The sequence below is a fragment of the Aythya fuligula genome, chromosome 2 (genome assembly GCF_009819795.1).
Source record: "Aythya fuligula isolate bAytFul2 chromosome 2, bAytFul2.pri, whole genome shotgun sequence".
Taxonomy (NCBI): Eukaryota; Metazoa; Chordata; class Aves; order Anseriformes; family Anatidae; genus Aythya; species Aythya fuligula.
The window spans coordinates 89,600,767-89,625,665 of NC_045560.1; the positions used below are offsets into that span (position 1 = coordinate 89,600,767).

At 41.0% G+C, this 24,899-nt stretch overlaps 1 protein-coding gene across 4 annotated transcripts in view; it reads left to right on the top strand.

The window, feature by feature from the left end:
• The window catches only part of FHOD3 (formin homology 2 domain containing 3), a 374,500-nt gene that overhangs the window by 40,833 nt on the left and 308,768 nt on the right, over window positions 1-24,899 (top strand). For all 4 annotated transcript variants that reach the window (XM_032181589.1, XM_032181586.1, XM_032181590.1 and 1 more), the window contains exon 3: window positions 6,107-6,171. In XM_032181589.1, coding sequence (XP_032037480.1) covers window positions 6,107-6,171 — 65 coding nt within the window. The remainder of the gene's footprint in view (window positions 1-6,106; window positions 6,172-24,899) is intronic.

A 24,899-nucleotide genomic window follows, 5' to 3' on the forward strand; every position in this document is an offset into this window, starting at 1 on the left:
CCTGCACTGGTAAAGTTTTAGGGTGTGTTTTTTATTTTTATTTTATTTTTTTTAATAAAGAATGAATTATCATCTGACTAGTGTCTGCCTACTTTTATCCGTTTGAATGGGTTTTGCTTTAGTCCGTGTGTTATTGTCTAGCAATGCTCTGAATAAAAGTTCTGTGAAATGATTAGATGACTTGCAAGAGTATTGCAAGAACAGGATGCAGACATATTATGACTTCAGTCTAAGTTTTTTTTGGTGGAAAAACTGAGGTAAGATTGGAAAGTCTACTGAAATCATTTAAAGATGAATTTGTGTGTTTGCCTCTAACTATTTCTTGTACCAGAAAGAGCTACTATTGCTGTCATCCATTTGTAGTGCACTTGGAGGTAAATTTTAACATCCGAGACTCTTTTTTTCTTAGTGTTTAACACGCTCCTGACCCCTTTGTTTCTATTATTTAATGAGAATGTGACAATTAAATGGTCAGATAGTAAAACAAACAAAACCCTCAAAGGTTATTTGTTTGGTTATGACTTTATGATGACTTTCAGAGAGATTCTTAATTCCTCTCTCCTTGCACGTGCATGCTCTTGGCTTTTACACAGCATTTTTTTTTTTTTTTTTTAAGTATCAGATTATTTTATTTTTTATTTTTTGCATTTCTTCAATCTACAACTAAACGGGGAAGCATATCATATTGAAACTGCACTCAAACCATATCTTAGTGGCTTTGAAATCAAAGCCCAGGATTTATACTGTCTGATTAATGGCAGATTAAGAAACACTTTTCTTATTGTGTACTATCTGGCTTGCATATCTTTTTTCAGGGAAAACCTGATAGACTTGAGTGCTTGAACTCTTGCAAAAATTCCATCTCTACACACACAACAAGGAATAGTTTGTTTTCCTCTGATTGGGAATAACTTAAACTATGAAGCAACTGAGTGTGAGGTAATACCCCATTGTAGCAGCATTTTTCACTGTCTGAAAGGTGTGTGCAAGTGAAGATGGACGTGTATAGGTGCTGAAACGAAGACGTGAAAACCAGCTGCATTGTAAAAATACCATGCTTTAGGGAAGGCCCGTTGCCACGCGTTTGCTTCTGGTGGCATGCTATTGACCAGGCTCTGCTCTGAGGAGGCAGTGGCTCGTTCTTGAGCTTAGGGATTGCTGTTGGATGCTGTTCTCATTAAGCTACTCCTCTTGAAAAACCTGGATGTGATTACTGGGGGGAGGTTGATGGTACACCAGGAAACCTGAGTGCTGTGAGAGGCTGTAAGAAAACGCAAAGCATGTGTTCTGCATGTGTGCTCTGAAAACTTTCCGCTAAAGAGCTGCATCTGTGTTAGATAGGTTTTCATAACATTTGGATTGTTACGTCAGGCAGTAGTAGATGCAGAGCTGTTATATGGGAAGTTGTCAGGTTGGGCTGGCTTTATGTGCTGGCCAAATCCGCAAACATTTCCAGTGCTTATTATGAACTGGTAGATGTACGCAGGTACTAAGTTGACGTTAGTTTTCAATCCAGCCTGATGCTCTCCTTGGGGTGAAGGGGCAACAGCTGAAGTGTTAGTTAACCTCAATTTGGTAACTTGGTGTCTGCTTTGCTAGTGGTTATGAAAGATGGTGGAAATAACAGATTTCAGAGAGGCTTGGGCTAGTTATGTGGATGCCTGGCTTATCTAATACTGCCTGGTTCACAGTTGGCCTTGCTGTGAGGGATTTACTGACACTGAGCTTGTATAACAATGGAGAAGACAGTGTAATAGCAAAGACAGTCCAATAGCAATAACGAATCTGACATCAATGTAGATCTTAGCAGAATCTGAGATCATCACATGATGTAAAATTTGCCTACTCTAATATTGGTCTTAAGGTTATAAATACTTCTTGGCGCTTCCTTAACATTAAAACAAACAACACCAACAAACAAACCCAAAGTCATTCTAAGACAGCTGCAAGCCTTATAAGCCCTAGGTAAGAGTAGAAGTGTAGTCTTTATGACATGCATAGGTTTTGTTTTAAATAAATCAAACCTGTTTACTTGAAATAATTTCTTCCCCCATATATTTCTGAATCCTTTTTGTTTTTAGCCCAACTGCTCTGTTATGCTGTGGAAATTAGTTGGCCTGCTCCTAGGCAATAATCTATGAAACCAAGTAAGATGAGCTTTATATTGATGGCTGTCTAAGCCAAATATATAACTGGCTGTCTAAGCCAAATTTTGGAGATTTTCTTTGTTATGTAAAGGGTGAGGGTGGGAGGAATTCAAATGTCTTTATTTTTAAAAGAAAGATCTGAGACTGCTGTCCTTCACACTTGGTCTGTGTAATTATTAGCGCTCTTATTAAATGAAGAAATGCATGTAAAGAACATCTCCATAAGAATTTTTTCTTGTTTTCAGGTAGAAATATAAGCTGTTTTTTTTTCTTTCTAAAATCACGTGCAGGATACTAGGAAATACGACTTCACACTGGGGGAATTCAGGTGTTGCTGTCCTGAATTGGCAGCTTACCATCCCGCTGGCTTGGTGTGGTGGAAGGTAAACAATGGCTTTAAACAAATCAAATCAATCTTCCCCGTGCAGGAGTTGAAATCTCATATTTAATGCTACCGTATTGTTACTTAATTTACAGAAACCTGATGCCAGTTTTCATGCACAATAGTTAACGCGACCAAAGGCTGGTTTTGCTTCTCTATCCTCTGCCTTTATTTACTGTGGGTTGGTGGCACTTTCTGGAAAAAGGATCGAGTTCCCTTCATCTGTCTCAGAGCCACAGCATGGCAGAGGCTGGCATGGCCCTCTGGAGGCCGCCTGCTCCAGCCCCCTGCTCCAGCAGGGACACCCAGAGCAGGCCGCCCAGGCCTGGATGGCGTCCAGGTGGGTTTTGAAGATCGTCAGGGACGGAGACTCCACAGCCCCTCAGGGCAACCTGTGCCAGCGCTTTGCCACCCTCACAGTACAGGAGCTTTTCCTCATGTTCCTAGGGGACTTCCTCTGTCTCAGTTTGCCTCTAGTCCTGTTGCTGGACACCACTGAAGAGTCTGGGTCCGTCATCTTGACTCCCTCCCCTTGGATATTTATGTATATTGATAAGATCCCCTCTCAGTCTTCTCTTCTCCAGGCCTTTGATTTTGGTCGGGCGGCCTACACATAACATAAAGCATTGTGGACACTAATAGGAATAACATTGCAAGTGAGCTTTGCTTTGGTTTCAGATCAGTGGGTAGAGTTTTGGTGTAATCATGAGAGGATTGTACAAGAAAAACTTGAATTCAACTGCATTGAGAGCAAGTTTTTAAATTCTGACTTGTATTGCATGTAACTTTCTTGTCCCTTAATAGGGTGTTGCAGTGGATTTACTGCCTGTGCTGGAAAATTCAGCCTAAGCTACAGCTAGAGCCTCTTGCTCAGTGTAAACGAATGGCAGGAAGGACTCTTCTCTGTTTCTCTCACATTGTTTTGTTCCTGGCTCTATCTAATTCCTAGGATCTCCTTCCTACTCTACTGTCTCAACATCCATCTTGAGAATCGTGTAACTTCTTTTGTCATCACCTTCTTTCATACTGAGTTTCTCTCAAGTCTTGAGTGACTTTCCCAATGTTTCTGGAGAAAGAAATTTCTGAAACAAAACAAAACAAAAGATTTTGAGCAATAATGGTTGTTTTGTGCTTTATTTTGAAATGTACGTGGTCAACTGGTTTCCTCCTCCCCCTTTTTTCTTTATTAAGTTTTCAGTAAAATGAATTACAAGCCAGGAAATGAAGCTGATACAGACTTAGTGCATTTAAATAGATAATTTTCCTTGCTCAAAGAAACATGCGTTGAAGCTTATGAATAGCCTCTGAGTAGTTCTGTCAAGGTCAATGGGCTCACTCATGCATTTGAAGCTGTGTGTGTAAGGAGCAATCTAATTGCACAGCTGTCTTGGGACCTTACCATGAGATGTTGTCTTTGAGGATGGGTACTTCAGCTTGCCAACAGCTTTGAATCTTGAGAGCAGATGGAGCAGCTAGCTGTTCTGCTGATGGCATGCTGCATTTATCTGTTCTTTCCTTGTCTTGTAACTGAATGGATACAGCTGCAGCTTGGCAGTCAGGGGCATCTTCATGAAGGAGAGCATCTAACCCAAGGAGCTTAGCAAAATTATTTCCCATTTACAGAGGTTTCAGTGATATGAAGAACTGTGGTGCCTTTGAAGGTAAGACTGGCCAGGATAAGTCAGGCTAAGCAAATCCATCAAGGAAGGGCAGGCGAAAAGAAGCATTTCTCTGCACTGAATCTGGTGCTGGGGAGGGCAGGGGATGGAGTAAAGGGCAAGGTGGCGGTGTAAGTTTGTTTTGGCAAAAGTGCTCAAGAGTCCTGGGTGCCCTTCCTGTCAAAGAAAACAGAAAATCAAGGAAACCATGAGGGAAGGGTGGGGAAATTAAATAAACAAAGAAAACCACCACCACCTGGAACAAAACATTAATCTTTTCGTTCCATAAAAGATTTCTTCCTTTTATCTCAAGTAATGGGGGGTGAGTAGAATACTACCATCTTTGGATGAGTTACTAAATATACCATAGTACAAATATGGCGAGTCTTGTTCAGGTGAACTTGAAACATCAGCAAGTGATGGTAGCACTAACATCTTTTTCTACTGTGTCAAAGATTCCTGTAGTACTTCGTGAATTAAATATTCCCCAGGTGTCCTGGCATCCTTGTTGAGAGGGACAGCTGGGAGCAATTCACAGGCCGTGAAGCCCAGCGAAGCACGGTGTCCAGTTGAAGTAGCAGGAGGAGTTTAGGTAGGCAGGGAGTCAGTCCTAATGCTGGAATTTCTCCAGGAAAGTTTCAAGTCTAGACTGCAGACCATTTTTGTGGGGGAAGAGCAGCAGCATTAAGGCAACTTAGATACTTTTCTTGCTTTGTCCTTGCAGAACAATTAAAGTCTGATTTGATTTAAAGTTTGATTTTTTTTACTTTTATTTTTTAACCTAATTAGAGAAAAAGGTTGCCATTTGGAAACTAGAACCAAGTCATTTATTAGCAGGTACATAATTTCATATTAACCACTTCATAAATTGTTTATTATGCTTATTTTTCTCATTTCCTTTTGATAGTGATGTTTTTCTGAAAGTATCTGTCACTACTTTACCAACATGGTTTCCCTGCAGAGTTTTCTAGCAGGTAGTATAAAGCATGCTATTTTCTTGTTGAAAGTAATGAAAAATATTTTTATTCCTCATAACAACTATGGACAGAAAGCTGAAATACAGTAAGGTGGGGAAGAACCTTTGTTTTCTGGAAAACGATGGTTTTGTTCTGATTAAGTTATCCAGTGGGAAATTTTGCTGGATGTCCATGCAAAAGATTGAGCCCTGAAATTTCCCAGCAGAATCATGAAGCATGACTGAGGCTCCAGTATCCTGGTCATCCTCATGGACATCTTCTGGACATTCTCTAACAGGTCCATGCCCTTCTTATGCTGGGGGCCCCAGAGCTGAACTCAGGGCTCCAGTTGGGGTCTAATAAGAGCAGGACAGGGGGGAGAATCACTTCCCTCGCCTTGTTGGCCGCGCTGCTTTTGGTGCAGCCCAGGATATATTGTAGGGACTTCAATGACAGATCAGGGTATGTGAGCAGAATTATGAAAGTTTAAGCAACTTCTACCTTGACCTTGCATTTTCTTTTCACATCTGACTCTAGCTTTGAAGTATTTATGTGAAAATTAAAATGTGCAGTCATCACTTGATACTTCTTTAATATAAATCTCTAGAGAATCTTTTTGTTGAGTTGACCTTGGACTAGCTGCTAGGTGCACCCCTAGCTGCAATCCCCTCCTGAACAAGACAGGGAGAAAACAAGATGGAAAAACTCTGGGATAACGACTGGGAGATTACTTACCAATAACTATAAGGGCAAAACAGACTTGACTTATGGAAAAGTAATTTATTGTCAATTAAAGTACAGTTGGATGGTAAGAAACAAAGAGAAAAGCCACAACACTATCCCTCATCCTTTTTTTTTTTTTTTTTTTTTTTTTTTCCCCAAGCTCAGCTAAACTCCTTCATTCCTAACTCCTCTATCTCCTGCCTATGTCTTCATATATTTTTCTTTTCTTCTACTTTTCAGGAGGGGCAAGAAGCACAGTATAATTTTGAGGACCCAGCTGTCAGTGAGAGTCCATGCCTGCATCGGTAAGTGAAGTTCCACATGCCTAAAAAAAGAGAAAAAAAAAAATAGACAAAATGGATCCCTTTGAAGCACATCTAGGGAATATGAATCAGGCTTGCTGTGTTGAGGATTGTAGGCCAGTACATCTATTTCCTTGTTGTGTTTGTTGCTCTGTAAAATTGTTACTGGTTACATTATCCTTTAGTGATGTTAAACATCTCAGAGAAGTATAGCACTTGAAAGTGAAGTGTGATGGTTGGAGATGCTTTGGAGAAGAATTTTGGATTATTTGTCTTGCTGCTGCCTTCGTATGTGCCTAAAGAAGATGGTGTTCTGAACTGAGAAGGAAATCTGAGGTATTGTTGGCTCACAGCAGCTACAGCATTTTAATAGCGTGTAATATTTACTGCTTCACGTCTTTCAGATCTTGGCTACTTACTGTCATTATCGCAGTGCTGGTTTCTTGGAAGTACCCTGGTTAAAACAGTGCTGTCACGAGGAAAAGTCTGAATTAATAAAGTGTGTCACAAGAGCTTTAAGACTGCCTGCGTGGAAGCAGACGTGCTGTCACAGAGCTCATGTTCTCTGCTGTTCTACAGACCAGCGTGTTTCACTGAGTGCTGGTGGCAGAGCTCACGCTCATGTTTGGGTAATGTTAAGAGAGATATTAGAGATGTCTGGTTTAAAATCAAATCCTTTATCTGCATGCCACAGTTGCTTGATTTGTTTTCAGTTTTTCTGTAGTAGATTCAACACCCTAACTTGTTTACCTCGTGGATGGATTTGCTTGAAGAGATCACAGCTGAAGCATTAGAACATAGACACCTTCCTTAATAAAAGAAGAATAACAAAGTTTGTGTTACATCCACAGTGCTGTTGCTGTTGGAGGGTTCAGGCTTTAAGTACATCTAAACTTCTTTCCCCTGCCCCCAGGACGTGTTATGAAATGGCTTTTATGGGAATTTGAACTGAGTCTGAGCAACCTACAGAATTCCTCAAATACCTACCATTGAGTGCAAAATTCAGGCTGCATCATGCAGGAACAGATTCCCAATTACTACTGTTGTTGGAGAACTACAGCAGAGCAAGCCTGTGTGTTAAATATTGGAGGAGAAACAGAGATAGTGCAGAGTCTGGGCTGATTTTATAAATATGAATGAAATTATGAACAGCTTGGGGAAGCTTGTTTTTGTTGGGTCTGTGGATATCTTCAGCAAATACAGACCAGTGCAGCGTGAGAAGATGCTGTATGATTCCTGCATTGACATTTTATAAAACACTTTTAATGTGAAATCTATAATTTTCCCAAATTTCAGGAACTGTTGCCAGCTTCTCTGTGTGGCTACTTGGTTTTGATCTGTTTGCGATCAAGCTTAGTGCAGGCAATTAGGCATGTTACTGGGCGTGTATTGTCATTGCTCTTGTGTGGAAGCGTGCTCCTTTGTCAGGTGCTGCTGTGCTCTGGCAGCAGCGATGCAGTCAGTGCTCTGAGTACAGAGGAAGCCAGGCTGCAAAACTCGAGTCCAGATTTTAGCATCCTAGAACTGAGGTGTGTTTGGATGTGGGTTTTTGGCACGGGTCAGTACAGGCATAAAAGCCAAATGCAAGATCTGGTTCTAATTTCCAGCCCCCCTCCTGAAGTTTAGATTTTCAGTGTAAGTATTTGTTTCAGCCCATGGTTTGTTGTAATGCAGTTTCTATTCTCTCCTTTTTCATTTTGATGTATTAAATGTACCTTATTTTTTTGGAATGTATTCGTATGAAGCAGTCAGGAACCCTCTGCAGTTCTTAATAGTGGCATTGTGTGATAAACTGTGTCTGCCAGTCAAACTTGTCACAGGACAGGAGGGTTGTTTCTCTGTCAGTGGTTGCTTTCCTTCATCCTGCATGTACTTTCACGTCAGCTGCCTGTTAGGTCTCTTCTGTTTCAGAAGTATTAGGTTTTGAGGTTAAAAAATGCGTTACGTATTTGGAGCAGAAGCCAGGAGATAGAGCAACCTGAGATACTGTTACGTGGCATAAAAACATCTTGCTTTGACTATTTTCTTTCATTCCCACCTGTCTGTTGTTAGAATTACAATTGTCTTCACGTTATCCCTGGAAAGCATTGTGGTTAAAAATGTTTCTGACTGTGCAAAGTCAACACCAGGTAGCCAGGGCTGCCTTCTGAGGAGTCTTGGCTTGTTCTGTAGTGCCCTTGCCTCAGAGCCATCCTTGCACTGAAGGTTTGTAAATCGCTTTAAAGAGCCAAGCGGTGTACAGAAATAGCTTCCATGTCATAAATTCTCCCATTGGGAAGCTGCACCAACATCTTCTTCTCTCCAATATGTTATACTTTTAATTGTGGGAAATGCACAGCTGTTTATGTTCAGATGTCCAAGTAAAGTTTTCCAGCATTAGTGGCTTCAGTTCTCCAGGGGATTCAATGGGCCTTAGTGTCAGGATGTATTGACTACAGGCCAGTATTTTTTAAGACTTAGGAAGCTTTAGTAAACCCCAAGTCAAATGTGGTGGTGTGTTTTGGTTTGTTTTGTGATTGTTTTTATTTTATTATTATTATTATTATTTTTTTAGCAGGGCAGGGAATGAATAAATAACCTGTGTGTGGAAACTGAGAGGGAGAAGTGTTCTCTGCTCTGTTGCATACCAGTCACTCCAAAACATCTCACCTCAATTTAATGCATTGGTATATATATGATTTTCTCTCAAATTGAGTTCTTGTCACGTGCTTAGACTAAAGGACTTTCAGCATCAAGGAGCAAATTTTCATTTAAATATAGCTCTGCTTATTTTCCCATTTTTGGCTTGATCCTGATTAAAATGTCAGTACTAATTAAAAGATAATTTCAAATATGAAAGTGAGGGTTTTTTTTTGTACTAACTGCCATATTTACAATGTTCTTTTATAAGAAAAGATTTGCTGAAACCAGTTTTGCTCATAGAATCTAGATAACTGAAAATTACAGAGGTATTCTTGCACCTGTTGATGTTAAGGGTACTTAGTGGAGGAAGATCAATTATTAAATTTTACAATGTCAATTGTAGTGTTTTTTTTTTTTTTTTTTTTTTTTTTCCCAAATCTGTCAAATTTAGCCTTTTATTTCAATTAGATTTATTGTGACTTAATACCCTGTGGGAAAAGTCTTTCTGGTATTTTTGGCAGCCATGTGACTTTCCTTTTTTATATTTAGTTGTGCCTTACCATAAATTTCATTTGTATACATTTAACAACTACACGGCTTCAGCTGAAGCCCTGATTAAGTCCGATGTAAATGAAGGATGTAGCTCTGAAGTGGGAACCCCAGCAGGGCCAAAAACTTTTGCCCTTAAAACTAAATGGAAGACTTTAGTCAGAGTGACTCTGACAGGGAGGTTTTAAAGCTGCTGTGGAGTTTGAGCTCTGCTTTTCTTGGGCTTGGTGCCTTTGCTGCGTGGCTGTTTGGACAGCTCTGTTTGCTTCAGCTGCTGCTTCCTTTGTGCTTCGTGGGCCTGTTGGTTGCTTCTTAGTAGTTTCCTCTCAAAATCCTGGGTAGTCTCTGAGGGAAAAGGCACCGTTTGCTATTGTGTTCCTGTGTGCTGTACCTAGCCCAAGAGTCCTGTGTCCTCTTTTAAAAAGGTTAGGTTTGGGACTGAATCCTTAGGAGTGTTACGCTCAATATTGTGAACGAGCTTGGGCACACCCATGACAATAGCTTAGAATGCTTCTGCCAAAAAAAAGAGTGAGATTTAGGTGTTAATACAATGTAATACAAGAAAAATGCTAATATTGATGGTATGTGTAGTTCTGGATACATGTATTGGCCTGGGATTGGCCAGAGTTATGTAGCTTGGAGGAACAGAAAATGTTGCAAGGTGTATTAAATGTTACTTCTCCTTTACATCAGTCCATTATTAAAAATGGAATACAAAACAAAATGACCTTGGTTGGTTACTTTTTTTTTTTTCATTATAAAATTACACTTTAGGATTGTTACAGCCTCGTCCTGCATTTATGTGAAGTCTTGCTTTCATCTGCTGCTAAACGAGAAACACCAGTGTGCATAGATACTTGAGTATTAAGTTTGTAGCTTGAACCAGGTAGGTCCTTACACAGCGTACAAGTCTATGACTGCAAGGGTCTTGTTAAAATGTGTAATCTAGCTTCATTATTAGTCATCATAACTGTTTTATAAGCCCATTCTCTTGGCTTTTGCACATAGGCAGCTCCAGATTTACTGGAGCTTAGTGGATCTACAGCGTGCCTGCCCTTCCCCATCCTTCCACGAGTGCTGAGCCGTGGATTGCTCCCAAGAATGTGATGTAACGTTGGCCGTGCAGCACCGCAGCTGTTTCTAGCCCCTGTTATTAGGGCATCTGCTTTATCTAGCCATGTTAGCACCAATATTAATCTTTTTCACGCAGATCTTTGGGCTGCCTTTTTGACATCATCTTGCTCTTGATACCTCTTATGAAACCTGGCCATAAATATCTTTGAGTTGTTTTTGTTCTGCTGTACCTGAGGGAAGCTACAAGCTAGCTGTAACTACAGGGCTAGTGCAAGCCAGCTGTTTTTATTTGTCCTTTCATGGCTGAAATATGCATCTAGTCCTCTTTTCCATGTACAGTTTTCCCTTCTGTTTCCCATTACGTGGACTTGTTGTATGTATTAGGGCAGATATGATTAGGTCCTGCAACTATTTACGCATACATTGAACCTTTGGTATGACCTTTTGCTCCAAGTGCTTGAGCTGCAAGTCCCTTCCCGGTGGAACCGCGTGCTTTCCTGGAGACAAAATCGAGGCTCGAGTCAATAACTGCATCTGGCACTTTGCTGCAGGGACGTAAAGGTACATAGAGATGGAAAAAAAAATGCTTTGTCTTTTTGTGAGTATAGTATGGAAGAGTTGAAAAGACAGCGTGGTTCTGGTTAAAACATGAAACCATGTTGTATCTCCTTCTCAGAGGGCAGAGTTAAGCTTGTGCCTACAGCCCATGTCATTGGTACTTTATCACTTCAGATGCTTCTCCCTCCAAACCTCATTATCATATTGCATTTGTCTGGCACATCCACATTTGCAGTGTGCTGAGGACTGGAATGGAGTTCTCAAAGCTATGGAGACTGTGAATGAAGCTCCTGTAGTTGATGCTTCAAAACTTTCTGCTGTCTCTCTTTGTTTTTGTTTTTCTTAAAAGGAATAGCTTATTGAATTTAAAATAAACAGCTTTCTTGTGCACGACTGTCCAAAACACGCTACCAGGAAGAGTCTAATTAAAAAGTTTTCCTAAAGGAAGCTTAGATGTGGCATTAGGTCTTCCCTTTGAGCTCTTCATTTGGGCCAGCTTGATTTATATACTCAAGTCTCAAGAAAAGAGGTACTTTGGGTTGTTTGAAGGGCATTTTATGGTTTTCTGTTCAGCGTTAGGCACTCCTAATAGAAAACATTTTCTGCTGGGGAGAGAGAACATGTGGAGAGCATTAGCAGTTCAGCAAAACGTGCAACCGATTCGGATTTAATTTAAGGGGAACAAAAGAGGTGCCTTGAGAGTTTGTCGGAAGCGCTGTGGTTTTCAGTTCTGCGCGCTGCTGGTAACAGAGAGGTGAGTAGAAATTGCTTTATCAAATATGTTCTTAGCATAATTGGGACGGAGGAGATGGTGATTAATGGGTTTAATAGTGCTACGTAGGGATCCCACGTGCATTACAGATTTGCAATCATGATACGCTTCCTATGATTCTTGCTGTTACTTGCTAAAAGTCCTGGCTTAAATGAAGATAATAAACAACATGTTTATTAGATGTAAACTGACATCACACAAATTGAAAAAATGTGAAAAATGATGCTGGAGTTCAGAGCCTTTTTTTTTTTTTTTTTGAGTTATTTTTTTTAATGGTATGATATGAGTTCTACTTAGGACAGTGCAGACAGTATTGGGGCCTGCTTCCAGATGTGGTTGGAGATACGATTGGTTCAGCTTTTTTTTTTTTTCCAACTTGAGTGAATCATGAAATAGCTGCAAAGGCTATGATAAAAATACCTTTTTGAGCTTTTTAGGCTTATTTAAATTTGCTTCACCGAGAATGTGGGACACAGATGCTTTAAGTGAAATCCCATGGTCTCCGGATCAGATTGCTTTGCAAAAAGTTATCCATATAGATAACTTACGGTGTTACTCTTCAAAATGTCCACCTCTTTAAACTGAAATATTACTTATGTTGTACTCCTAGTGCATGGTTATAGTCAGCCTCCTTTGTCGGATCAACCTCAGCTCTTCCTCATAACCTGTTATTTGCCTGCCTGTGTTGGTTCTGTATGATTTCAGACAGTGTTTGAGACTAAGCAGGGAGCTTTCCAGGAATTGTCTCTGGATTTCACGTAAATTGCAATTCTTAAAGTAGGCTTTGCAGCAAAAGTAACCAAGAAGCCGTAGAGCAGATAAAGCCTCTGTGAGCAGTGGGCTGTTGCTTTAGAGCGCTGAATTCCTGTTATAAAAGGGCTTGTTCCAGTTTTGAAAGGACCGCTGTGGAGCGTGCAGTGGGATGCTTTTCTTGTCTTGGGAGGCTTTGTGTTACAATGTGGAAGCTTATCTGACTTGACTTGCACCTTGAAAGTGCTGCAGAGAGTGAGTGAGATGTCTTTGAATGGGGATATCCTCTTTATGACTTCTTTTAATGACAGCTTATGTTTCCATTGCAATTCACTTTTCTTACGTGTTTAAAAAAAAAAAAAAACAACAACTGCATGGGAGAATAAATCTACTTTTAATTCTCAACAAGTGAGAAGATTTAAAACAAACTTTGTTTTTTGAAAAAGCAAACTAAAAAGTCAAGTCATCTTCAGTAGTATCGTAAAGGAAACCACCTCTTCATAAGTCAGGAAAAGATGAAGTGTGATGCTTTGTTTCCCCCCTTTTCCCTGATACAAGCCAATTTAGACTTGTTCAAAATGTGTATGTATCTGAAACGAGTTATAAAGTGCCATGTTATTGGTAAGTGGATTTTTTTTAAAGTTGATTTTTTTTTTTTTTTTCATGCAGTCTAACCACACATCCTTCTGAAGATTAACAGATTCTACCAAAATACAGTATTGGTCTTATTTTGTGTATGTAACCACCTGCATGGTGTTTGGAAAGTACTGCACCTGTGCTAATGAATTCAATGAGGTTGGACTTGATGATCTTGAGGTCTCTTCCAACCTAGACAATTCTGTGACTCTGTGACTCTGTGAAAGAAAAGGAGGATTAAATTATCAAATTAATGTGAAACTTCATCTCGGGTCACCCAGGTGGGACAGCTGGGGGTCTCTCATCCCCTGGGCAGTGTGAAGGGGAAGAGGTGCTCGTAGCTGTCCTGCTAAGATGGGGATCTACAGAAATCATTACTGCTGTATAGCTGCTAGATGTGAATGTGGCAAGCTTGGTTTTACTACTTGTTAACAGTCCCCAGATTTTCAAGGAGGTATCCTAAATTTCATTAGATATAGGAGTTTGTGTAGTTCTCTCAAAAGAAAAATAGCAAAAAAAAGTTTCTTATAACCTCTCAGTTGCATCAGTAGCTCTAGTTAGTTTTCATATAGTTTCCCTCCAGCTGTTTGTGTTTCCTACCTCATAGCCTCTGTATTGAAAGGCAAAGCAGCTCTCTTTGTCTTTTGGTGTATTGAAGACAGCTGAACTAATCTTGCTGCAGACTGAAGCACAGCACGTTCAAGCCCCTAACTAGGAAAAAAAGGTTAAGTTCATGTTATATATCTTCATTCTCTTCCAACCATAACGCTAATTTATTTGGAGTGATTTGTTTTCTGCCTCTATCTAAACCTGTTCCATCAGAGCATATAAACCAAATGAATTTGGTTCAGATTAATTATCTTGGGACAGTACACAACTCAGGCCTATTTTAAGCTTTGCCCTGCAAAACTTGTTAGAAATGAATCAATAAAAGAAAATTAAGCACTTAAAATTATGGAAGAGAAATTAGGAACTGCTACTTAAACGCTGTGGGTTTGGACTAGGAAATGTTGGTAAATCTTTTGGCTGTCGTTCTCACTCCTGCTGCTGATTTCATCCTTGATTATAGGGAAGGTGGAGGGACGCTGCTTTTGCTCATGTGCAGTTAAGGTAAATGCAGCTCCTACCTCGCTCAGATGTTGTTAGATGCATGGGTGGAATTGGCTTTGGTTTGCCAGTTGTCTCTAATCATGTATGCTGAAGAGGCTATTAATATTAAATATGTTTTTTGTCTACTAGCTTTGATGTATAGAAGAGTGTTATTCTTCACCTCAGGTTGCCCAGAGGGGTTTTGGAGCCTCCCTCCTTGGTGGTCTCCAAAAACCACCTGGATGTGGTCCTGGGCACCCTGCTCTGGGTGTCCCTGCTGGAGCAGGGGGTCGGACCAGGTGGCCTCCAGAGGGCCCTGCCAACCTCAACCATGCTGTGAGTCTGTCTTGTTCAGCTGTAGATTTTAGCTCTTGGTTTGCTAAAATTTTGGGAGTTGTGTGGTGATTCTGGAAGCGTCTGCAGTGCAAGCTGTGTCTCTTCCACAAGTTTTTGGGTAAAGAAAGAAGTGGATTAGGGATGATTATTTTTGTACAGCATACTTCTACTATAATGTAAGCGCAGAAGTATTGTTAGTCCATAAAGTACGAGTTGTGCTACTATGGAAAGGAGGTATCAGTCTGTTGGGAGTGAATCCATCACATGGAGGGCTTTGGAGCGGGAGTCCTGGAAGGGTTTTGGTGTAAGGAAACTTTGCCTATCCTCTTTAGTACTAACAAAATACTAAGCCTCTCAAAATACAAAACCTCTGCATGCCTAGAGAATGTATGGGCTATTTTTTCCCCAGTAAATTGCAGAGGGAGATCCTCTGCAAGAAATAGGGAAACATTTCATGTGTGTATTCTCTCTGTATGATTTTTTTTTTTTTTTTTTTCCAGGCACTACATGTCTGATTTCAGCTTTCTGGTGGATGGTTTTGTTCTGTTACTTGACTGGCATGCATCACAGAGGAATGCATGCTCAGTTATGCTTTATGGGGTTTTATTTTTTACTAGCTTAAATAAGGTAATGTATGTATACCATTGAAACACAGGGTCACACAATCATACATCTGTTTCAGTCTGCTTGTCTTTAAGACATCAAGCAAAATGGTCACTCGTGCCTCAAACTCATGCAATTTTCTAACTTTTCGTGAGCTTACTGCGAAGCCAAGTATATGGATTGCTTCTTTTTCAGTCTGTGCAGTGACAAGTCAGTTAAGTTTTGTTATCATCTCAAGATCTTATAGCGGGTGGTGTTGTGATATAACATACATCTGGTTTCATAAGATAGTCACACTAATTTTTAATCCAGTTTACTATGAAATGTAATGCTAAATGCACTAATAATTCAACAGGTAAGATACAGTTGCTCAGGTATCTGTATTACTGCTGGATTGCATGTTACTCAGGTTTTCGTTGTGCAATTCAAGTAATGTTTGCTGTTCTTTTATTGCCTTTAGCTATCCTATTCTTCTCTCATTTATATCTTTTGATCTTTTTCATGTGCAGCTGCTTTTATTTCTGTATAAGTGAAGATGATTTAATTTGTAAATTGGACGCATATCAACTTCTTTTTTTCTTGAAAGAAATATCCCAAGGACTACGGAGCTTGATTTAGAATAGGTGGCACAGCTCCCTGGTGTAACATGTTGCCTTCTGTAAGACTTGCAAGTGACTATATCTGCTCTTATTCAAGAAAAAACATGTACTATTGTGCACAATATTGCTATGGTGCCTTCAGAAGCATTTAGATAAAATGGTCATCTCAGTTCCAGAATATGCCACAAGCAGATGTCATGATCACTGAGGTTGTCACTATGGTTTTGTACCTGTATGAGTCTGATGAAGTTAAGGACACTGTATCTCCATCTGGAAATGGGAGGGGTGTATGGGATTTTTGGAGTATTTCATTGGCAGTATGGTAAACAATACAAAACGTAATGTAGATAATTTCCTTTGTTTCACAGCTTTTGATATTTTCTGTTGTTACTCTGTTAGCTGCCCTTTCCTATATTTTAACAGTGATAACATCTCAGTTAAATTTTTCTTCTCCCTATGCAAGTTTCAATAAAATAAATAAATAAATCAGGCTCCAAAGAGGTAAAATTGCAACTTCTTTATTTAAAACCGAAGCAGAAGTTACTGTGGTTGGCCAGCATGCTATTGTAAGTGGTGGGATGTCACAAGCCATGTCAATTCATATTTAGCAGGTTGAGATGAGCCTGGTATGTATGGAATTATAGCTCGGGTTTCTTTTAACCTTTCAGGCATTAAATATTTAGCTCTGGTCTTACTATTAAATCGTGAAGAGGAGTGCATGAAGTTGACTTGTTGATATGCTGAGGAGGGACATGTAACTGTTGGATGTGTTCCTTGCTTCTGCAGTCCAAATTTAGGTTCACTGGCTGTTTAGGAGCCTGCTCAACGTCAAATGCCACTGGAGAGATTTGCTTGCTGCCTGGCCTCATTTGTGACACGGACAGGTGAGAGTGTGGAAAGCTCCTTGGCATATTGGGCATGGGAGGAGGCCTGGGGTCTACTCACTGTGCCCCAGGGCCAGGGTTTACAGCTCAGCCCTTGCCTGGCTGCAGAGCTTGTTCTGCATAAGAAAACATGGGCATGTCTGGCATCATACGTAACAGTATCCTGAAAATCTTTGGGTACAACCCTCAGAAGGGAGTATAGTATCATCATCCATTGCTCATTTGTGTTCATTAATTTCTGATACATTACAAATATTTCAGATCTAGAAAGATTAGGTGAGGAAATAAAATCCTCCTTACATCTTTGCCTGGACAGCCAGATAATAAATACAATAGTATTTCTAGGGGCTGTGTGCTCTGGGAGATGGCAGTAAAAACCATGCTTGGAAGAGCTCCGTAAAGCCTGGGCATGTGTATGCATTGCATCATGTTTCAAAGGTTCATACGAGGGGTGAGTATAGTGCACAAGCAGCCACGCATACCCTAGATCATTTGCTGCGGGGTGCCCTTGTAGCTGTCCCTCTGTCTCCTGGGGTTTCTCTCCGAGGTTAGTGGTCTGCGCATTGCTGTCGCTGTGGTCTTGCTGTTTCACGACGTGTACCTGTGCTGTGGGTGTTGTGTGGCTTAACCAGCAGCTGTTTTCTGTTCTGTGCTCCTTCGTCAATGTGCTGTCATTCAAGTATCTTGTGTATTTCCAGCCACCCTCTGAGACTGCTGGTCAGGGAGGCAGGAGGTATAAGCAATCCAAGCACAGAGGTACCCAAACAGCCCCTAAGTTTCTCTGTAGTGAAAATGGGAGGGGAGGGCCCATGCTACACAGAACAAGAATTTTTGTAATTGCATCTGCTTTGTGGAGACTGAAAACCCTTATTTCTTATTTTTATACTACTTTTATTTAGAAAAACAACAGAAACAAGCCAAGACCACCACCAACAAAACACCATGGACTTAGTTCCTTCCTCTTCTCCTTGTTGCAGGAAGGATGTAGGAGCCTTGCAAGCCTAATCCAGCTGACAGGGAGCTTCAAGTCAGGGGCCTTTGTTTTTCTCCATATAGCTTGAGTTGTTCCTAGCTGTGGTGTACGTCTGAGAATAGCTTCTAGGTGAAGCTTTAGTGCTGTATCATTGCCATGCTGTCTTCTTGTCAGCCTCCCAGTCACTCCAGACATGCAGCCTGGCGTCTGTGTTACCCTCTAGGCTCCCTCTGTCATCGGTGAACAGAGTTTGTCTAGAGGGCACTTCAGAGCATCCCAGTTATGCTGCTGCCCTGAATTGCTCTCCTTCCACTGACCATAAAGGGAACGGACAGGGAGAGGAGCTGCCTGGCGGAGAGGGTGATGTACTCGCCTTGTTCCTTTCTGTTTTCTGTCTGTAGAGCCCCGGTAGTCATTCTGGGGTGAGAGTACTTTTCAGTGAAATCGGGTTCTTTGCCAAGCTCTGAAAATAGTTGCACTGATTTCTTCTTCCTAATTTCTACCAGCATCTGATGTGTTTTGACATTCAAGGTGGAGTTGTCAGTGAAAGGCTTTGACCAAGAAGGACAAAGAGGGAGCTGAGGAACAGCTGCTTTGAGCAATGTATTCTCCTCTTACCTGCCTAAAAGATACCTGCTGTATTTTAGGAAACTAATATTGTCTCTAGCAGAATTAACCTGCCTCAGTGAATGAATTTTTTCTGCTGGATGTTGTTCTCGTGTGCTAGTTGTGCTGGGATGATGATGAGGTCCTTCAGCCCAACATGCTATAAAAAGAGCAAGAAAGATGTCAGGGGTATGGGCAGTGAGTTACCCTCCTTGTCTCTAAGACCCGTGGTGTAGTTGGAAGCAAATGGAGAGAGAGGGGGGTCTCTGTGGCTGTGTCCAAGAGCCTTGTTAGGGCTGAAGCAGGTATTTTGGATGTGGGGTCACCAGTTTGTCTGGGCAAATTCCCATCTCCCATAAGATGCTTTGGGGTAAGAGGTGATCCATTTGACCTCTGTGGAGCACTTGAACCTGATGGTGCTTTTTGATAGCTTGTACTGGTGTTTCCTGGAGGGCAGGTTTGCAGGCAAGTCCCTTCCCAGGCGAAGGAGAAAGTTACAGTTCTGCTAGCTCCAGGCGTGGTATTTCAGACCAGAACTTCCTCAAAGCCAGCCAGCGCTTCCAGGAGTCACAGCGCCTGCTGTGCTGCATGCGGAGCTGCAAACACCTCCTGCCGAGTTACATACACAGAAGGGGAGGATTTATTTCCTCCTCACGTCTTTCTGCGTGCTGTAGTTACTTGTTGTTGTTTTTTTTTTTTTTTTTTTTTTTTTCCTGGTTCCTCTGAGCCCGTGTAGGCTGGTGCCCCATCACCTCACCCCTCACCTGGGGTTTTTCAGCCGCTGCCTGTCTGTTCCTGCAGATGGATGGATGGATGGTGGCACAGCACGCTCGCCCTTGCTCATCCCTCCCTTGGAGGGTCAGGTCGGCTGTACTTCAGCGTTAAGCTCCCCGCTGGAAAGATCTTTTTCCTTGTTTCCTGTGAGTAAGGAGGAAAAGGAGGAGAGAGGGGCTCCGCAGGCTGCTGCCCTACCTGCCCTCCCTTCTGGGAAAGCAAAGGATCTATTTTCAGGGCAGCTGCCTGCTCGGGGGGGTGAATGTGATACCTTATCAGGGGCTGCTGTAGTGCATGTCACCGTTCACCCCTTTCACACCATCTCGTTGGGAGATAACGAAAGGGTGCCTTTTGCATATCATTTCTGCCTTCATTAGGTGATACCACCGAGAGCGTTACGGTGACCCAGCCACGGCCCTGTGACCTGATCGTAGCTCCTGCAGTTCGGTGCTGCTGTTCTCCACATGCTTGCTCATACGTGACAACATTGTCCTTCAATCTTCTCTTCTCCTACCTCGATGACAGCATTTTGAGTGTATCACAGCCTTAGTACTTCTCAGGGATGCCTTGTTTTCTCCAGAAAGAAAAGCAGAAGCATGGTTTGGACAAACAGCCTAAATTTCCATCCTTCTCTACACTCTTTTTTCATGATTTTTTTTGGGTTAAATAACATCAAAATTACACAGGGAAACTCTTACTTTTCTCAACCTCTAATTTATGAATAAAACAGCTGCTCGCTCACAGACACGTGTTTGGGGCTGCCTGGGGCTGTGAGTATTTTAATGTTGGAAGGCTTTTAGTTGGCTTACACTGGCACATATCACCCTCTCCAGCATCTGCTGCTGGCTCTGTCTGTTCAGCAGCAGCCAGGGCAGTGATATCCATGTCTTTCTTTTCTTCCAATGCTTTTTCAGTTAATCCTGTGGTTAATGTAGGGCAGAAAGAAGAGTACATGCAACTGAGCCCCTGACTACTCATGTCTGAGACTTGTGAGCTGCTGACTGATAAGGTGGGCAGCTTCATGGCATTCAGGAGTTTCAGTCTGACTGAACGAAGCATGCGTTGGGGAACAAGTTGGTGATGATGGTCTTTCCTTGATGCCTCGTTGTGCTGCAGGTTGCTGGTTCAGTTCCTCCATTCTGATGTCGTTAGGGTTACATTTCACAGGTTCATCTCCTTGGCAGTCTCGGGCAAATACAAGAAAATTAAGTATCTTGGAAAAACGGGGTTGCTTAAGGATGGGCATTTCTCTTCCATTTTGATTTGGGACGCTTCAGTTAAGGACCTAATAGCGCAATTTTCTCAATCTGTTCCTTGTCCTGTGCTATCTTGTGTTATGTGACTGTCTCAACTCGATAGGCATGAAGGCAGTGGTGTACTGATAACTTTTGCAGAGGGTGACTGAACACCTCTGTGCACCTGCAGTACAAACGCTGGTTATTGAGACACTCGATTCTCTGCATTCCAGCTCTATTAATTTCCAGTGTGGATGTCTCTTCATTATTTTTTTGATTGCTGCCTTTCTATAACTCTGCTTTCTCCCTCATTATCTCTTGAAACCCATTATATCGTTCCTATTTAACAGCTGAATCATTTTCACATTTTTTTTTAAAAAGGGTTAGCTTCTTGTGACTGGTGTGCAGGTAGGAAATAGGATGTCTATGGGCAGGATCTCTGTGAGCATTCCTTGGCAACAAGCACGATAAAAGCATATTCTGTTTTCTAAAAGGAACGTAAATGAAACCATTTCTTAATCCCTAGCAACTAAGCAGAAAGAATAATAAGGACTGCCCAGTCCTTGCAGCATGGATTTGCAGATTTGGAAAAATAAGCAGTAATAGCTTAATAGGAAATAACTCTGATTATTTCCTAAGGAAGTAGCTGTTTGTAGGGAAAGTGTGTATGTATTGTCTTGCTACTGTGCTTTATTGAAATACATTACAAGGACACATGGCCAACAGGTATAACGCAGGTGAGTGCAGAGCTAATTTATGTTATCTTGCATGATCAAAGACATGATCAAGGTGGTTGCCTTATTCTGTAGAGGGTTATCTTATAGAAATATTCAGATTATTCCTGAGGGATAACATATGAAAGATTTTCATCTTCTCTCTTGCAAAGAGTGGGCAAGTGTGAAGTCAGTCATGAAGGGGCTGTAGAACAAAATGTCCTTGCTGGGTCAGATCCAAGGTCCCCCTGCTTCTTTCTTAATCAGCCAGTAACAGCTGCCTAAGGGAACAGTACAGGAACAGAGCAGGTATTTCACCAGAATATTATGCAGCCTCTTTCAGTTTTGTGCTTCATGCTCTTTGTTGGTGTTGTCTTTGCAATTAGTAACCCTCTGGATTTTTCTTTCGGGAATCCATCCAGGTACTTTTAAGACACCATCCATGCTTTTTGCTGTATAGGAAAGGTCACAGCTGTGAGCTCCCACAGTTCAGCTGCACTCAGGGTGAGACAGCAGCTCTTTTTGGTTAGTTGGGACTTTAAGCTTTCATTTGGTAACCCGTAGCTGTGTTGAAAAAGATATTGCTGGTTGACCATACCTTGCATTGAAAGCTCAGCAGTGGTCGATGTCTGTGTCTGTCCTGCTCTCACCCCAAGCAGTCATTTTGCAGGATAGAAGTCCCTTGACCTGACTGCCCATTCCTCCAGAGGAAGCCTCACTGTCTTTGTTATGTGATGTTTCCTTAAAATACTTCAGCAGTTATTTGCTATTAATCAACCTTGTCATTGTGTCTTTTCTATTTCTGCTATGTAGCTTCTGAGACCAGGAACCTCAGATGTTCCCCCTATTAAAAATGTCACTACACAATTTCTTTAAATCATGCTTATAATTACATTTTCTACTTTTGTTTTGTATTCCCTTTAAAACAATTCCCAGGGCAGTTTAGCTCAGGAACAGATTAAAAGCAGACTGGCTACAGACCTGGCATCACCTGAGCATCCTTTAGGTGATAACAATCAATTCAAATCCACAATTGTATGGAAGGTTTAAACACTTTTTCTTTTTTTTTTTCCTGTGATGCTTCTCTACACTGAATTTCCTCTGTCACTTGTATCATCCAGCCAGGGCCGTGTGCTCCTTTGGCAGTTCTTCACGCTTGGAGCTCATCTTACCTGCTCTGAGTATCTGAGAAGTAAGAAACTTTGCTCCTTTTCTGGGTACCATTTTTGTTCACATTCATTGTTCTCAGTGATCAGTGCAGGCCCTAGCACCCCTTCAGTTAGGCCGAATTGTAATTTTTTAAATAATAAATTGGATATAATTTTGGGTCTGGAATTGCTGAGGGTATAGTGAAAGGTCTGCATTTGCCCTAATAAATCCACTCTGATGTGAAAATGAAGGTGTAACTATATACACACGTTCAGGTGTATTGAATGAGCCAGAACTAACACATGTTCATTGTGCCAGGGTAGGCTTGTCTTGACTTGAACGTGATTAGCCACCACACATCTGTTTTCCATCCTAATTAAAACGTAACCAATACCTCTTTCCGCTTGTTCACCATCACTGCTTTTTTCAGGGATTCATAGCAGCGAGGCTCAGGAAAAAAAGTTCAGTGCGCTTGGCTGAAATTTGAGATCATTTCTTCTCGGTATAATTGATTGAACATGACCCCTACATTTTAATTAACAATATTCAGTAAGAATACTGACTGTAATGACTTTAATTTGACACAAAGCGGGTCTTTGCTGCACGAGCTCATTACCATACCTGAAATAACACCACTTGTCTGCTACCACACGCTCCTCTCTTGTTGAGATGCTGCAGGGACAGCACTCCTGGGGTAAATTCCACTTATTCATCATGGTGGTAGGTGCAAACCTTCTGAACGCTAGAATTATGTGGAAAATTGCCTTTTTTAAAAAAAAAAAAATAAAAAAAATAAAAAAAAAAAGTTTTGGAAAGTTGACTTGGTGAGCCAGTTGATGACTTTTTCTATTGCTAGAGGACGCTTGTCCCATGGCTGTACCCACAGGTTTTTGGCATGTTTTTTGGCATGGGATTGGGAATGGGGCTGCTTTTAACCATGGTATGTAGCACTCACCACTTGTACACACAGGGAAGCTGGTGCCATCACCTTATCTCTCTCCTTTACTTTTGGCTAGAATTAGCTTTTTTTTTTTTTTTTTTTTTTTTTTTGCCACTTTCTGAAGTACCTAACTGGTTTGTTTGCTTGGATGACATGAATGACATAAATTACTAATTTCTGGATTGCTGACATGTCAGGAGGTCATTCATACTACCTGGAGAGTTAGTGTGTGGACTGTAAAGGGTTTTGTGATCGGTCAGGACCCTGCTTACGTGATCTTATTATTGGGACTTAGCCAGAGATTAGAAAATTGTGGAGGTGCCAAGGCCATCAAGCCCTTCAGGTGATAAACTTGGTCTCTGGGTAAGAACCCATATTTAAAGAGCCCTAATTTAAAGAAAAGGGCTACTAGTGCTAAAGGACATCCTATACACTCCTCAACTATAACAAAAGACAAGTTTCATGTTTAAAAGAAAATAAAATTTTCATGTAGATGATGAACTTCTGAGAATTAAGAAAAACCAACATATGTTCCCTCTTCACACTGGGGAGTATGTCATCCAAACCAATAAAAATGTTCTGTTGAATTTATTTTCCTGTCCTGCTTCATTAACACATCTTAAATCTCCCATCTTTGTCTTCCTGGAACTTCTATTCTCTGATCATTTTTTTCCCAAGTTTCCTGCATGAAACAGTTGCATTAATTTCTGTTGAAGCTACATGTGGTAAGTTTGCCTGAAAATCAGTCCTTGCATTTGTAAAATATTTCTAGTTTTTGAGATTAATATGTTTTTTCAGCTATCAATTTTGAAATTGAGCCATTGTAATTGCTTGTCCCAAGATCACAATTTTGTTGCAATTTATCCTTAGGTCTAATCTTGTTGCAATTTATCCTTAGGTCTAATTTGAGGAAGAGAGTAAATTGTTTCTTGTTGTTGAATGAAAGGTTTGCACAAATTAAAAGGTAAAAACTGAAAAGGTAAAATCTGACCATCCACCCACAGAAGGAAGTCCTTTCTGCTTTGCAGTTTTATAGGACTAACCCCTCTGGTCGTTTGTTCGCCAGCAGGCAATATGCTGGTGACTTCAGTTCTATTATTTAGTTGCTTGTTAATTGTGATTTTCGTTAGAAATTGCTGGAAAATCCCAAAGCCTCAGGGTCTGTTTTCACGTGTAAATCTGTCCCACAGAGGCACAAAACAGTATGAGCATGCTGAGGGCAATTAATGGCGAGCGTGGAGGGCAGCTGATATACGTTTGCTGCAGAAGAGATCAGCTTACCACAGAAACTCGCAAAAAGTCTCTGCAAATCTGCTATGTACATCAGAAACATAAAGCTACTAGGGAGGCGTAAGCTTTGCTTTTCATGAGAAAAAATCCTCCACAGCTTTAGTTTTTATGCACGAGAGTGTTTATGGATGTTAATTTGAAAAGTTGCATGCACTTTCAAGGCGCTGTAAAGAAAGTGCTCTGGCAAATCAATAATATTTAGTACTGTTTCGTATTAAAGTTAGTTTACTCCATCATGTCTAGTAAAAATCACTTTAGAAGAGTATTTCTTTTCTGATAGTCTCTATGAAGGGATTTAAGGCTGGAAAGCACATCCTCTGAGACCAGTCCTCTGCTGTCCCACATTACATAATCTCCTCTATAAAGTTACTACCTAATATACATGAATGTAGCAATAATTTTTTTTATTTTTTTTTTCTCTCAGCTGCATTTACAAATTGCTAAGTTAGCTCTGTAGATACTGGATAAAATCGAATTTCTGCTGGCTGGGCAGCAGCCTGAGATTTAATTACTGCTGACCTCACTTGGCATCCCGACTTGGGGAACAGCTGTGTGTGCTGAATCAGATCTTCAGCCTGT